This window comes from Acartia tonsa, chromosome 9 (genome assembly GCF_053477335.1).
Source record: "Acartia tonsa isolate MP-2025a chromosome 9, ASM5347733v1, whole genome shotgun sequence".
Lineage (NCBI taxonomy): Eukaryota > Metazoa > Arthropoda > Copepoda > Calanoida > Acartiidae > Acartia > Acartia tonsa.
In genome coordinates, this window is record NC_137268.1 from 10,804,129 (window position 1) to 10,820,102 (window position 15,974).

The following is a 15,974-nucleotide window of genomic DNA, read 5'->3' on the forward strand; positions in this document are numbered from 1 at the left end:
TCTATATTTGTTAAATATTGTGCTAATATTAGAAACAAAAATAAATTTCATTGTATCTTTTTAACTTCCTAATAATTTTAACTCAATCAAAATAATATTGTATTTGTTAAATATCTTAAAGTTAAGGTTATATCAATAAATATAGAATATACGTAGATATTATGACAGGTTAAAAATTGTCGTCAATTTAGTTTGCTAACATGGAACTCATTTATTGGTCATTTCGTTCATCCAGTAGGAGTGTAGGGCAATGGGTAAAGAGGGTGTTACTTTAACAAGCTACAACAAGTAAATCTTTCATTTAATTTGTATATTTTTTAAATTTTAAGCTTCTAAATATTGGAGTGAAGAAAAAGATTGATTTTCTTTATAAATATTGATTTAAATTACCTTTAAAAAGGCCTTAAATCCTAATGAATCCGAAAATGCAAACCGTAATAAAAAAGTATGTATATTGTATAATTCAGTTCACTATTCAGAAAGTAGAGATTCTTAGAATGCAGCATAAAGCAAAGTTAATATACCCATGTAAATAGCCAAGCATAGGATATAAAGAACTATTCTAGAAGGATAGATATGGAGAAAAAAAGTATTTCTATTTTCTTTTCAGTAGGAGAGATATTTAATTCCAAGAAAATAATTTTGCTTTTAAAATTTCAGCGAACACAGTAAAAGTGTCTGACTGATTATGACGTAACAAAAAAAATAGCCAATGAGAGGCCATTATTGACCAATGGTAAAATTTATAGTGGTCTCATTGGCTATTTTTTTTGTAACGTCATAATCAGTCAGACACTTTTTCAGCTAAACAATGAGCTACTAATGCAATGTCGTACAATACTATTATTTAGAATTATCTTAAAGTGTACAGAGGAATATTAAACCCTCTCACTTACCTCTATTCATCTACGTTTATGACTATTCAATAAACGAAAAATGCAAAAACAAAAAAGTTTATGATGTTATATTCACGTTTACATCATAAGTTGCAGTAAAAATTACCCCTTATAAAACAACTTAAAATGATATAAAAAAAAGAGATAACGATAGGCCTTGAACCGTTGACTGTTGCGCTAAAGTGTAATATAAAGGAACTATCAACTAGCTGCGATAAAATCCTTTTATATAAAGTAGTAAGCTTTTTTGTCTGTAGCAAAGGATCCCGCTAACCGCTGAACCGAATTGTTTTCCTTTACAGTAAAGCTTCTTTTAAGTCCAGGTAAGTTTCAGAAAAATGACATCCAACCCAAAAAAAGTTTACACTTTGTAAAACTTAAATTGAAAATGGAGGTAGGAGTTGACTTTTAGATGCTTCTAGGGACGTAGCAGCTAGTGTAAAATATTAAGCAGCTAGCTGCGATAAAATAAAAGAAACATTCATTCATATCCTTTTTTGCTGTTTTAACTTATTACTAAAGTGGTTTTAAAATAGTAAAACTAGCATTTTTATGTTTTACTATTGGCAAAATAATTGTGTAAACCCATTTAATTATTACATTAAACAATATATGCTTTATGCAAAATTAAATAATAGATTTTAATCGCCTCTCCGTTCCAGTTTTAGTATTTGGGAAAGGGTCATTTTTTTCTAGGGACGATTTCTCTTGGGAGACTATAAGAAGCAACATTATAAGGTAGAAAAATATTGGATCAGCGGTTAGTGAGATCGTTTGGTACAGACAGATAGACACACACACACACACACACACACACACACAGACACCCTGGTATATTTATATCAGGATAAGTTTATTTTAAATGCCATGAAAATTTCCTTTTGTGGGTTAAAAGTGAGAATACTGAGCGATGGTTCCTCCCTGTTGGCTCCGAGTATCATTGTGCTTTCTAGCAGCTGGCTAGACCCCTCCTTGTACCATCTCAACTAAATAGATAAATAAAGATAAACGGAAATAGTCGCTTACCCACAAAGTGCCCATCGAGCACTAAAATCTCACTTTAAAAAATAAGGGTGGTTGAGGCCTTAAGGGTTAATTTTTGTTTCTATACCTAACCCCTTCGGGGATCCCTAACCCTTTGAGTCCTAAATTTACACTTTATAAATCTGCGGTGCTACCAAGAACCCAATATAACCTAACAAAACTTAGTGTAATAAACAAACGAAAAACAACCGTTCTTCCTTTAATTTCAAAGTATGTGGTAGTATGTGGTTTAGTATTAGTTGTTGATAATCCGTTACTTACTTCTCAGCACACTTTTGATAATACTGGATATAATCATCATTATTTAGAAAAGAATAAAAACAAGAACAAGAACTAACCTGAGGAGGCGGAGAGCCACCAATACTGGAACAGGTCAGGTTGACAGGTTTTCCCTCCGTAAACACAGGAGCTATGGGCAGAATTCTGGGGGGTGAGGGCTTCAACAACACTGTTAAGCTAAATATTGAGGTTGTATTAAAAGGGATGAAAATTTTCAGGTATCTAAAGGCATAAGACAATGACCGATGAATTTATATACACCAGCAAAGATGATACACAAAATTACCCCTTCTGTAGATTACATTTGGTGTTTGAAACGTTTAAACGCTCAATTAATTAACCAATTATCAAAATACAATCCCCAAAGTTTTTGAGCCAACGAATAAGAAAACGTAACTATAAAACATTGGGGACTAGTGTAATAAACAGCCCACTGTCCCCTCCCTTCAGTAAATTTTGGAATAAAAAGGCAGACAAAATAAGTTTTGAATATCTTTGAAAGTGTGTTTCCAGTATGGTTTCGAAACCGATTAATATCCGCTAGATAAGAACCGGTTATCAGACATACTTAATAATCATTTATTCGCGGAAAGCTGTATATAATACGATGCGATTTATTCTACAAATTTATACTACGGGGCTATTAATCAAGCTGAATATTGTACTTTTAAAATATTAATTATCTTTTAATTAAAAAGAAAATAGTTATTTGATATCTCTTGCTAATATTTTTCAAAATTTAATCATAAGAATTGACAAAATATTTTCATCCAGAAAATAGCTAAATAACGTGGATTAAAATTATCTATTAATTTCAGCTTAAGATTAGGTTTGTAGCAATGGATATATTATTACTTGGATGTTACACTAGATTTTTTATGTTCTCTAATAAAGTAAAACTCGGAGTGGGTTAAAATAACGATACACCCCCCCCCCCCTTCATCTAACCCTTTTACCATATCCCCTCCCCTTCTACTGGATAAACGAGCTGACCAATAAATTAGTTCCTTGTTAACAACCTAATTTTCATAATATCCACGTACATTCTATATCCATTATTGTGGCCAAAGAGGCGAAAGTATTTTCATATTTTCGTTCAGACAAAATTGTGCAATCAAAAGTTTACCTAATTTTCTTGACAAAAACCAGAATTCCTGTGCCCGCCTCCTTGACCATACACTTGAAGTTGCCATTGTCCCGGTCATACGTAGTGTTGTCAATCTTCAGATCGTACCTCCCGAGGCTAGGGTACCGGTCAATTCTAGAAAAATATTAATAAGTATAGTAGATATAGAACCTTAATCAGTAGAATAGACCAATGAAAAAACATTGCAGGAAGAATCTGGTCATATTATTGGTTAAAACATGTACATACATATTTGCACGAAAGGGTAGGTGGTTAATATTTGAAATAAGGTTTTTTTGTCTGAAGCTTAAGATCTAAATAAATACTAAACCGATTGGGGTCTCTGTTTTAGTTTAGGTTCACATAGGTCCTGTAATAGTTTAGGTTATTCTATTTTTAGATTTTTAAGTTTTCTAGCCCCTCTTTGCCCCTTCGCATATATTGTCAAATTCAGTTTTCAAACATATAACGCCAAGACACTATAAAAGAGGGAAGTGAATCTTTATAAAACGCGCAATGCAAACGAATGATGAACAATGACGTCTTACTTTATTTTTCAATCTTCTAAATATTTTCATGAATTTTAATCAAACACTTTTAAATTGTGAAGTTATTTTACATTATATTTTAAGGTACAAGACTATTATTCATTTATTCTATTGACAACAATAAAAAGAATTATTTATTTACAGTATAAATAAAGAATAAAAAAAACCTTTTATTCAATCTAAAAATAAAACCTTCATAATTTTTGTGTGCCTTTAAAAATAGCAAATAATTCAACTTAATAAACAACAGAAAAAGTATATTTTAATAATGCATTTTTATGGTTTATTAGCTATTAATTTAACATATAAATTTGCTCATTTCAAAAAAATTTTACAATTATTTAAGAAACACTTTTATATATAAACCCATCCTTTTTCTTTGAATAGTATATTAACAAGCAAGATAAAGTCCCTAGCCCTTTCATAGCACAACTTTTATCTAGATGTCCTTGATGTTCCTTGATGTTCATTGTATTTGTATGTTGATTGTAACTTGGGAAATCTATATAAATGCGCGGTCAACTAATTTACCCTTTTATTTTTATGTTATAAGTTAAACTAACCAGTAGGTACTATTATTACGTCTTAAGTAGGCTACTATTACGAGCTATTATTCTCACTTTGATCAGTGTTAAATAAAAATGTAGAAACGTTCTCAGAGTAAAGGATAGACGGACAGACAAGCCAACAACTTGTGGAGTAGCTTCGCTACCTAGCATGAATGTAGAGTGTGGTAATAACATATTTTCTAAAGTATTATTATAGAGTTGATAGTCGCAAGATTGCTATGTACAAATTAGGTCATGCAATCCTTTTATTTACAGCTAAACAGGGTTTCCAAATTTAAATTGTTTGATCGTGCGACTTTTCATGGAACTGTTCATGGTTAAAAATATGCCAACATGAGAAACATGACAGTAGTCATCAGAATGATAAGGGATAAGATAATGGAGGATAAATTGATGTTCATACCCAATGATGATAGACAAAATTTCCCCTTATGTAGTTTAAAATTATTGCTTGAAGAGTTTAGACCCTGGTAGATAAACCAACCAAACAATATTAAAAAACCCATAGGCAATGAATGAGATGGCTTGATTTAAAAACTTTGGGTACCAATATGATTTACATTCTAATGTTCTAAGTTGTAAGTAACAATTTTACATTACAGGGTTTGTTCATTTTTTGATAGTATAAATAGGATTTCTTTGAAAATTGGTAGATATAACTTACTTTATTTATTTATTTTTGCTCAATAATAATATGACTACCCTGAATTTTGGTGTGCTATGTTAATAATAAATACCACCAAAATAATTGAAATTATTTTACCTCATAGCATGAATGAAAATATGATCATATATCTTGAGGAAAGTCAAAGAGAAGTATAAAGAGGAAACACGGTCAAAGATTCAGCAAATCATTTCTATTTGAAATTGCTGAGAATTGTTTTGTGTTGTAACTAAACGCAAGTGGGTAAGACGAGGGGGGGGGGGGTAAGAAAGGGAGTAAGGAATTTTTCAAAGAAAAAAATGGTTTTAGAATCAGTAGCTAAATGTGTTATTATTGGCTGGTTAATATTGCTGGAGTATTATAACCTCCGCAACTGATATATTCATATGCCCACCGAACGACCGAATGACCGTCCGTCAACATCTGCAAGTAAGTTACCTGTAATTAGGATCTAGTGAGGTAGCTTCTATGGCCGCGTTGTCACTGCCATCTCTGTTATTTCTGATCCAGTACAGTGTTACATCTGTCAGGCTTGATACTGCTTCAAACCTGTAATAAAAAAAAGCTTTACAATAAAATAATTCTTGAAGATATGATAAATCTTTAGACAAAATTATCCGTCAATATACTCATAATTTAGAATAATTTACAAAATAGGCAGTCATGGAATGTCATGAAAATAGCCTAAAACCACCACAAAACATAATTAAAGAGTTCCTGAAAAGTACAACCAGTTAGGAACAGCATATTATATGATTTTAGCAAGCCTTACTACTTTATATTGTAGGATATTAGACAAAAAAACATAGGACTACTTCTTGGTTCTTCTACTGAACAAAGTTTTATAATAATAATTTTCCTGCATAAAATATTTACCTATTGAATTTCAACTAAAATATTTTATTTTTTACTTAAAATTACAAATTATTTCTTCAAATTCTCTGTATTTTGCAGTAATTCATTTTTTTAAATTTTGAATTTACTTATATTTAGACAGTTAGGGAGTTGAATCCATTTTTATAGAAGCAGAAATATAATCTATGATTATGGTTTGGACCCTCTAAAACTGTAATCTACCCTTCCACTTTCCCCTCTCTTGGTGAAGATATCTTCAACGCCGATACGATTTTTGAAATTTAAGATTCCACTTTTGTCTCTCTTGTTGAAGATATCTTCACCAAGAGAGGCAAAAGTGGAATCTTATATTTCAAAAATCGTATCGGCGTTGAAGATATCTTCACCAAGAGAGACAAAAGTGGAATCTTAAATTTCAAAAATCGTATCGGCGTTGAAGATATCTTCACCAAGAGAAGGGAAAGTAGAATCTTATATTTCAAAAATCGTATCGGCGTTGAAGATATCTTCACCAAGAGAGGGGAAAGTGGAAAGGAAGATTACAGTTTTACAAACCATAATCATAGATTATATTTCTGCTTCTATAAAAATGGACTCAACTCCCTAACTGTTAGAATATATCAGTGTAACTTTATTTAGGAATATGTCTTCCTTGTTATATTTGAAAATTGAAAATATTAAGATTTATTATGGATACTTTACATGTATAAAAATATTCAATTTTAGTTTATAAAGATAGGATTTATATTCGTCAAAATTTTTAACCCCTTCAGTAGCGCTGCCAATATATAACCATGTCCATTCAAACGGTTAACTAAAGTAAATAATACCCAGGGAGGGAGGGTACAGTGGATTGTTCACATAGCTTAAAAGCCTAAAAACTTTGGGGACTCTCTTGTATTCCACCAGTAATTTTGAGGGTAATTTTGTGTATTGTAACTGAGGGTGAACATCAATTAATTTTCCATTTATGACACCAAACAAAATGTAACTAGTAGTTTTTCGTATGCTTAACTCCTTCGGGGACCCAAGTCCTCAGTATGGCCTAAATTAACCTACCTAAAGAAGAAACATATCAACAAGAAACTAATTATTTGAATCAAACAGTTGTTTGTTTTTTTTAAAAGGGGGGTTTATATGCTCAATAAGGAACTTTGAGGGAAAAACCCCATACTCATCAACAAAATTATCTTTTTATTTCTGGTGTTATCTATAAAATTAAGATGTATATTGGTCTAAACTTTTCACCCTCAGCTCTAACATTTCTTTGTTAACCCTTTAACCTTTTATACATAACAAAGTCTTTTTAAAAGCGAAGCTTTACTAAAATTGTGGTAGGTTCGTACGTCAGTCCGTATCGAATATTACTTGGCCTTAATTGAGGCATGTTAGAATTGTCCTATTGATTTTAAACTTTGCATCATGTAAACAAGTAATTTTATGATAGATTTAGACAGAATTTTGTTACTGTTCTTTATTTTATTTATGAAATTCGGCTTCTATGGATGTTATCATCCTTGTTCAATCTAAAAGTTACTTTTATCCAACCCACCCTTATATGTAGCACAGCTAATATGTCGTTAAAACATGTCCGAATGCCCGTTTTAACGGCATTTTGTAGCTTATTATTGCTGCGCTTTTAACGGACATAATTTGTAATTGTCTTAAAAAATTACCTTTTTATGGTAGCAATAAAGTTATTTATTTTTAATGTCTTATTGTCAAAATGAGGAATGTTTTTGTGTCTAAATTTCAATTTAACAAATATCTTTATTAAGTTTCGTTAAGGGTCATTAAAAAAGGTATCAACAAAAACAGATTTTACCTCTTTCTTTCAAATGTTTTTTTTTTGATAGGTTAAATTGGTTGAAAATTGAAATAGCATAGGTTTTAACAGGGATCTAAAGGGAGACAATGGCAGATAAATTGATATTTATTTCCAATGATGTTCCCTAATTTACCTCTTATTAGATTACAAGTTGTAGTTGAAACGTTTGGACACTCAGCTCAATGAACCAACCAATCAAAATTCAATAAAGTCCAAGAAGTTTTTTGGTCAGCAAATACTATCTATACATCATAAAACGTTATTATAAATCTTTGAGGACTAGTGTATGAAACAGCCCAATGTACCTTCCCTTCCTTGGTTTAAAACAAGCAAAAGGAAAGTATTTTGAAGTATACAAGTGACATATCTATAATACAAAGTAGCTTGATGATCTGTTCGTCTGTCTGTCTGTCTGTCCGTCCGTCCCATAAGATCTCGGTAACTACTGAACCGATCGGATTCTACTCTTCAGGGTATATACCTATTGGTCATGTGGTGGTTTTAAGCTATTTTCTTGGCGGGTAGGACACAAAAATGAAAATTCCAACCCCCCCCCCCAAAAAAAAAAATCTGGGGAAACTACTTCACATAAATTATTGGCAGCACCAGAATTTATATATTTTTTTAAAAATTACCTCATGGGGCAAAGCCCCTAGAGGCTAGGGCGAAGCCGCTAGTACAAACATAAAGCAGGAAGCTAACTACTAACAACTTACAAAAGTTAGAATATATGTCTTTAAACTTTATTATGATACTCAACTTTACAATAAGTTCAATTTTCATATTTAAAAGATTATGGACATTTTTAGGGAAATCTTTTATTTCTTTGTTAAATATTTTTAAATTTTTCCCTTTTATTATAATAGTGGGTACTCTCCTATCATCTAATTATTCTAATTATGACTTTATTTGAAGAGGCAGAGAGGAGCCAGAAAAATAGCTTAAACTATCTCAAAACTGAAATACTCAATTATTAACGAGATTTAACAAATATAGAGCAGCAACGAATTCAATATTCATTATTGTTTTGAATTCTGAATGAAAATTCCGTATAAATGTTACAGAAATCATCATTCAAAGTTTGAAACTAATTGAACAATTCTAACATTCTTAGATTATCTAAAAGAGCTATCCGTAACGGACAGACAGACGAACGATCTTAGAAAAAGCTTAACAAAAATGATACGTAATCTGCCGGCTGTGACAGTTGAAAAATTTGTGTAAAGAGATTTCAATTCTTGATTTGTTAACATAAACTACCATCAATACTTTTCTAAAAGCTTGACTCAAAAATGGCTACATGTTTTTTTTACAGGATATTATAATGCTAAATTCTAATTGTTTGCTCCTAGAGGCTCTTGATTAAGATTTGGCTTTTTTAATTTTAAAAATCAGCTGGAAGTCTAAACCTGACCCAAATATGCAGGGTTCGGAAGCCGCAGCCGCAGCCTCAGCCTCAGCCACCATCAGCCGCGCGGCTTACGAGAAGCCTCAAAATCAGCCGCGCGGCTTCCTCAGCCACCCAATAAGCCTCAGCCTTAGTCGCAGCCGCGCGGCTTAAAGAAAACATAAGCCACTGTAAGCCTCAGCCGCATTCAGCCACTGTAAGCCTCAGCCACTGTAAGCCTCAGCCACAAAACTCCAATTCAGCCACATTAAGCCTCAGCCGCACTAAGCCTCATTCAGCCAACGCCCCTCTAAGCCTCAGCCGCAATCAGCCGCGCGGCTTATAGTTGGGGAAGCCTCAGCCACACTCAGCCGCGCGGCTGTTAATAATTTGAAGCCGCAGCCGCACTCAGCCGCGCGGCTTCAAGAAAGCCTCAGCCGCAGCTGCAAAGTTATGATTATGCCGCAGCCGCAGCCGCGCGGCTTGATATTTGTAAGCCGCAGCCTCAGCCGCAGCTTAATTTTTTAAATTCAGCCGCAGCTTTGACACAGCCGCACGGCTGAGATATTGTAAGCCCCAGCCGCAGCCGCAGGTGCTAAATTAGTACAAGCCTCAGCCGTCAATTCAGCCGCGGGGCTTAATTTTCATTTAATTTTGTCTGTCTGAAGCTTAAGATCTCAGCAACCACTGAACTGACAATGTTGTCCTTCTCAGGAATCCTTTTACTAAAGTAACAGGATGTCTGTGTGTCTGTACCGAAGGATCTCTCTAACCGCTGAACCGATCGGGTTCTCCTTAACAGGGTAGCTTCTCATAGGTCCTGGGAAGGTTTATAACTATTTTTTTGGGGGTGGGACAACCCCAACCCCCCCAAAAAATTAAAAATCCCCTCCCCCTCAAAAAAAGAAAATTTTTTTTTAATTTTTTAAACTAAAATTTAAAATGAGGGGGGAGGCCCCCCCCCCCCTTAAAAAAAAAATTCCCCCCCCCCAAAAAAAAATTTTTTTTTACTTTTCTTTAAAAATTTAAAATAAGAAATTGGGTTATTAAATTTGACTCTCTCTCTTCCTCAAGTGCCCCCTAGAGGCCTCTAGGGGCGTAGCCGCTAGTTATATATATATTGACATTGGATGGTTTTGAGCTAATATTGGGGTGGGGGTCAGACATTTCCATCGCCCAAAAATAATTTTTTTAAATGTTATACTTTTAAATTTTTTTATATTCTTTTATAAAAATTTTATCTTAAGTTTTTTTTTAAAATTACAACATAGAAACTACCATCTCGAACAACTACAAAAAGTTTGAACCTGTAATGTAAGAGCTCCAGTGGCGCAATCAGTTAGCGCACGGGTCTTCTACACTGTTATGCCGGGGTTATAAGTTCGAATTTCACCAGGAGCAATACGTTTTTGAACGTTGATACTTATGAATATTATTGAATACTATTTATAGGGTAACTGCCCTACTGACGTTTGCCTAATTTTATTGTTTTTAAAAGATACAAATTTTTCAGAATTTACTTAATATTCACTATGAATTTGTATTATCTTAAATTTTTCTTCTTGTACATGTGGCCTATTTAGCTCAATGGTAGAGCACTCGTCTTGTAAACTAGGGACCGTGAGTTCAAACCTCACAGGGGGCAATCAATTTTTGTGATACTCAAGTTATATAGTAGCTTCTCTATTATTTTTCCGTTTAGGTACGCAATACTTGTTCTATATAATTAAGCTTCTCCTACTTAGATATTTCTTCAATTTTAAATGTATTTAATACTTTGTGGTTGATGAGAGACACTGAAAAAGTTTTGCAAAAAAAAGATTTATACATATTTCATTTTTCATAGTATTTTTAAATTAATGAAAATAATTAAATTAAGATTTGGGGAGGGGGGAAGGTGTGTGTGTGTGTTTATTTTGAACACAAATTATCCTAATATGTTTTCTAACAAAAAAAAATTTAAACAGCGATGTATTTTACTTTTTAAAGTTGGTTAAAAAAAGGTCTGTAAAATGCAATAAATTGTCCTGTATAATATGCAATAAAATCTACATAATCTTTATGTACTCGATAGATTGAAATAGTTAAATGATTATCATATATCATCTGATTTTGTTTATTTTACAAAGATGCTTACTAAAATTGATTTATTTTCGAAACTGCAATTATTATAAAAAAAATGTTTCTTTATCTTTATCATTATGTTATACAATTTCTGAATTTATAAGCAATACATGAATCGATATATTATTACTTAACATGTCCATATTTTCATGTACTCTGATAAAGAAATAATCTCAGCTGGCTAAAATAACAATAACCCCCATACACCCCCTTTAATCCATCTCTCCCCTCTTATGGGATATATAAATGAACTGGCCAATAAATGAGGTCCATAATTTTATTAACAAATTTTCTTTTTTTTAATATATCCACATATTCTATTATATAAAGTGGTAATGTGAAGCTTCTTATTGATCCAGGGAAAGTTTATAATTTTTTGGGGGAAATGTATCTTTTCCCTCCCAAAAAAAGATGACCCTCAAAATAAATTATTTTTGCTTCCCTTAAGTATTCCTAGAGGTTTTAGGGGCGCAGCCACTAGTATCCTTTAACCATTAACTCATTACATATTAAAACAGGTTTTAAAAGTATGTACATAAGAGTTATACCTATGAAATTTAGCACCCAATAATTTATTAAATTGTGATATTTAGACCTAAATTTTTCTTCAAAATTTCTGTCACCTTTGGTCTAGGGGTTAGTGTGGCAGTCGTGTGTTGGAAAGGTTCTTGGTTCAATTCCACCAAGTTTAAAGTTTTTATTCTGCTATGGACATTGGGACAATGGACAATAATTTTTGTTTCCTCTCATTTATATTTAGTTATTTTCCTCTCAAGTTGAAAAAAAATTTTAAAAGGAGGGTGGATATAATGTGTATCAAAAGATTAGAGGAGATTTGTTCTAGGTAAACTTACTTTATTTGTAATATTATTAACTAAATTTTAATATAAAAATTCCACCAAGAATTACATATGATTATTTCTAAAACCTAGTATGGAGAGTTATTTTGTCTGTAGATTAAGAATTCGATAACTACTGAACTAATGAAAACTTTTTAAATTGCCTTTTCCAAGTTTTTGAATTTTAAAAAAAACTAAAATTAAAACTGGTGGGTGCTCAACCAAACTCCCCCCTATTTTCCCATAAAAAAAATAATAAAAGTCACCCTTCATCCCCCCAAATTTTTTTTTCTTCTGGGATTCGAACCCAGATGATAGATGGTTCAAAGCTGTTACCGTACCAAAAAGCTATCAGAGCTCCAATATTTCAAAATGAAAATTTGTCTTATTTTTAGATCATTAAGTATTATGATGTCTGTTTGTTTGTCTGTCTATATGTTTGTACTACAGGATCTCGCTAACTACTAAACCGATATGGTGCTCCTATTCAGGGTAGTTTCTTATAGGTACTGGGAAGGTTTACAACTATTTTGGGGGAGGGTACCATCACACTACCAGAAAAAAATTGCCTTAGAAAAAAAATTAAACATCACCCCAAAATTAAAAATGGGATTTACTCGCCCCGGCCCTCCCCACCCAATAAAAATCACCCTACCCCCCAAAAAATTATTTTAATTCAGTTCTTCTTTTTCCAGTACCTATTGTTTAGTATTTTTTGAAATAACTTCATAATTACATTGTCATTAAGATTATGTGACATAAAAAGTTAGTCATAAAAATTATACCCATGAATAATTGTAATAAAAAGCACTTTTGTAAAAAAAACATTTTTCATAAGAGGTAAGTTTTTATGACAAATACATTTATTGCAAGTGTACATATGATAAGCATTTTAAAGACGATTATTTTTAAGACAAATTTAACCTGCGTACCATAGCTCAACATGTAGCGCATCTGCTTGTCTTCATGGAGGTAATAGGTTCGAATCTTGGCCAGACACTGCGTGAAAACTGAAGACGTTAAATGGTTCCTACTGCAGCTATGCCAGGTATGCAACATGTAAAGTTAGAGTATGAGGATTTCCTTGGCTTGTAAACAGGCGTAACTCATTACCATAGGACTTTCTGGCAGGTAGTTGGTTGCTGGATAGATGTCACTTAAATTGGAAAGAATTGGTTCCCCTTAATTATCCAAGGTTCAACAAGAAGCGCATCTGCTTGTCATCAGGGAGGTAATAGGTTCGAATCTCGGCCAGACACTGCGTTATAACTGAAGACATTAAATGGTTCCTACTGCTGCTATGGCAGGTGTGCAACATGTAAAGTTGGAGTAGGAGGATTTCCTTGGCTCATAAACAGGCGTAACTCATTACCATAAAACTTTCAGGCAGGTAGTTCGATAAAAAAAGTTGGTTGCTGGATAGATGTCACTTAAACTAATACAGAAAAGGTTCAACAAGTAGCGCATCTGCTTGTCATCAGGGATGTAATAGGTTCGAATCTCGCGCAGACACTGCGTTATAACTGAAGACATTAAATGGTTCCTAGGTGCTAGGTGTGCAACATGAACAGGCGCAAAGGAAAGATATAATTCCCCTTAGTTATCCAGGGTTGTTGGACCTTGAGTTAATGTCATAGAAACCCTCGACCGTGGCTCAACATGTAGCGCATCGGCTGGCCGTCTGGGAGTTGATAGGCTTTGTACTGCATCATAACTAAAGATGTTGAAATAAATTCCTACTGCTAAAAAACTTGTATAAAACTTTGGGTACCAGTATAAAACTTTGGGTATCAGAATAAATTTTTGTCTATTAGTATAAAACTTTGGGTACCAGTATGAAACTTTGGGTACCAGTATAAAACTTTGGGTACCAGAATAAATTTTTGGCTATTAGTATAAAATTTTGGGTACCAGTATAAAACTTTGGGTACCAGTATAAAACTTTGGGTATCAATATAAAATTTGGGTACCAGTATAAAACTTTGGGTACTCGTATAAAACTTAAGGTACCAGTATAAAACTTTGGGTACCAATATTAAAACAAAATTTTAGGTATTAGTATAAAATTTTGGGTACCAGTATAAAACTTTGGGTACCAGTATAAAACTTTGGGTACCAGTATAAAACTTTGGGTACCAGTATAAAACTTTGGGTACCGGTATAAAATTTGGGTACCAGTATAAAATTTGGGTAACTGTATAAAACTTTGGGTACCAGTATAAAACTTTGGGTACCAGTATAAAATTTGGGTACCTGAATAAAACTTTGGGTACCAGTAAAAAACTTTGGGTACCAGTATAAATTTTTAGTACCAGTATAAAACTTTTGGTACCAGTTTAAAACTTTGGGTACCAGTATAAAACTTTGGGTACCAGTATAAAACTTTGGGTTCTAGTATAAAACTTTGGGTACCAGTAAAAAACTTTGGGTACCAGTATAAATTTTTAGTACCAGTATAAAACTTTGGGTACCAGTTTAAAACTTTGGGTACCAGTATAAAACTTTGGGTTCTAGTATAAAACTTTTGGTACAAGTATAAAACTTTGGGTACCAGAATAAAATTTGAGTACTAGTCTAAAACTTTGGGTACCTGTATAAAAACTTTGGGTACCAGTATAAAACTTTGAGTACTAGTATATAATTTTGGGTACTAGTATAAAACTTTGGGTACCAGAATAAAACTTTGGGTACCAGTATAAAATTTTGGGTACCAGTATAAAACTTTGGGTACCAGAATAAAACTTTGGGTACCAGTATAAAATTTTGGGTACCAGTATAAAACTTTGGGTACCAGTATAAAACTCTGTGTACCAGTGTAAAACTTTGGTTACCAGTAAAATTTGGGTACCAGTATAAAACTTTGGGTTCTAGTCAAAAACTTTGGGTACCATTATAAAACTTTGGGTACCAGACTAAAACTTTGGGTACCAGTATAAAACTTTGAGTACCAGTATAAAACTTTGGGTACTAGAATAAAACTTTGGGTACCAGAATAAAATTTGAGTACTAGTATATAATTTTGGGTACCAGTATAAAACTTTGGGTACTAGAATAAAACTTTGGGTACCAGAATAAACTTTGGGTACCAGTATAAAACTTTGGGTACCAGTATAAAATTTGGGTACTAATTCTGAATCAAACATTTGAAAAAATCCTGCTGTCCTCCCCCCTCTTCCCTCCACTCTTATTCTCACAACCCCTAACCACCCTCAACTCTCCAAAAAATGTCCTAGAATGCATTTAAAAAATCCAATTTAGCCGAAGCCTCAGCTGCAAAGCTTATTTTATAATCTTATAATCAGCCATAAGATCAGCCGCAAGGCTTAATATTGTATTCAGCCGCAGCCGCATTCAGCTGCGCGGCTGAATTTAATTCAGCCACAGCCTCAGCCGCACGGCTTTCAGTAAGCCGCAGCCTCAGAATCAGCCGCGAGGCTTAATTATGTTATCAGCCACTCTCAGCCTCAGCCTCACTCAGCCGCGCGGCTTAATTTTCCAATCAGCCACTGTAAGCCGCAGCCGCTATGAGCCGCGCGGCTTTCAGTAAGCCGCAGCCTCAGCCACAAATCCTTCAGCCACTGTAAGCCTCAGCCACCCTCAGCCACTGTAAGCCTCAGCCGCTCGAAGCCTCAGCCACAAAATTCCAATTCAGCCACTGTAAGCCTCAGCCACCCCAATTCTTATTAAGCCTCAGCCGCATTCAGCCGCAGCCACTCTCAGCCGCACTAAGCCTCAGCCACTCTCAGCCTCAGCCACTTCCATAACTTTAAGCAGCCGCAGCCGCAGCCGCAGCCGCAAATTAGGATTCAGCCGCA

At 33.6% G+C, this 15,974-nt stretch overlaps 1 protein-coding gene and 1 non-coding gene across 2 annotated transcripts in view; one reads left to right on the forward strand and one right to left on the reverse strand.

The window, feature by feature from the left end:
• The window catches only part of LOC145328196 (cell adhesion molecule Dscam1-like), a 162,536-nt gene that overhangs the window by 118,323 nt on the left and 28,239 nt on the right, over nt 1-15,974 (reverse strand). The window contains exons 3-6 of the mRNA XM_080171789.1: nt 5,565-5,675; nt 3,346-3,480; nt 2,279-2,396; nt 1,773-1,882 (exon numbers count right to left, since the gene is read on the reverse strand). Of these exons, the coding sequence (XP_080027915.1) occupies nt 1,773-1,882; nt 2,279-2,396; nt 3,346-3,480; nt 5,565-5,675 (474 nt within the window). The remainder of the gene's footprint in view (nt 1-1,772; nt 1,883-2,278; nt 2,397-3,345; nt 3,481-5,564; nt 5,676-15,974) is intronic.
• TRNAT-UGU (transfer RNA threonine (anticodon UGU)) lies at nt 10,770-10,841 on the forward strand. The gene has a single exon. It is a non-coding gene; the product is annotated as a tRNA-Thr (tRNA).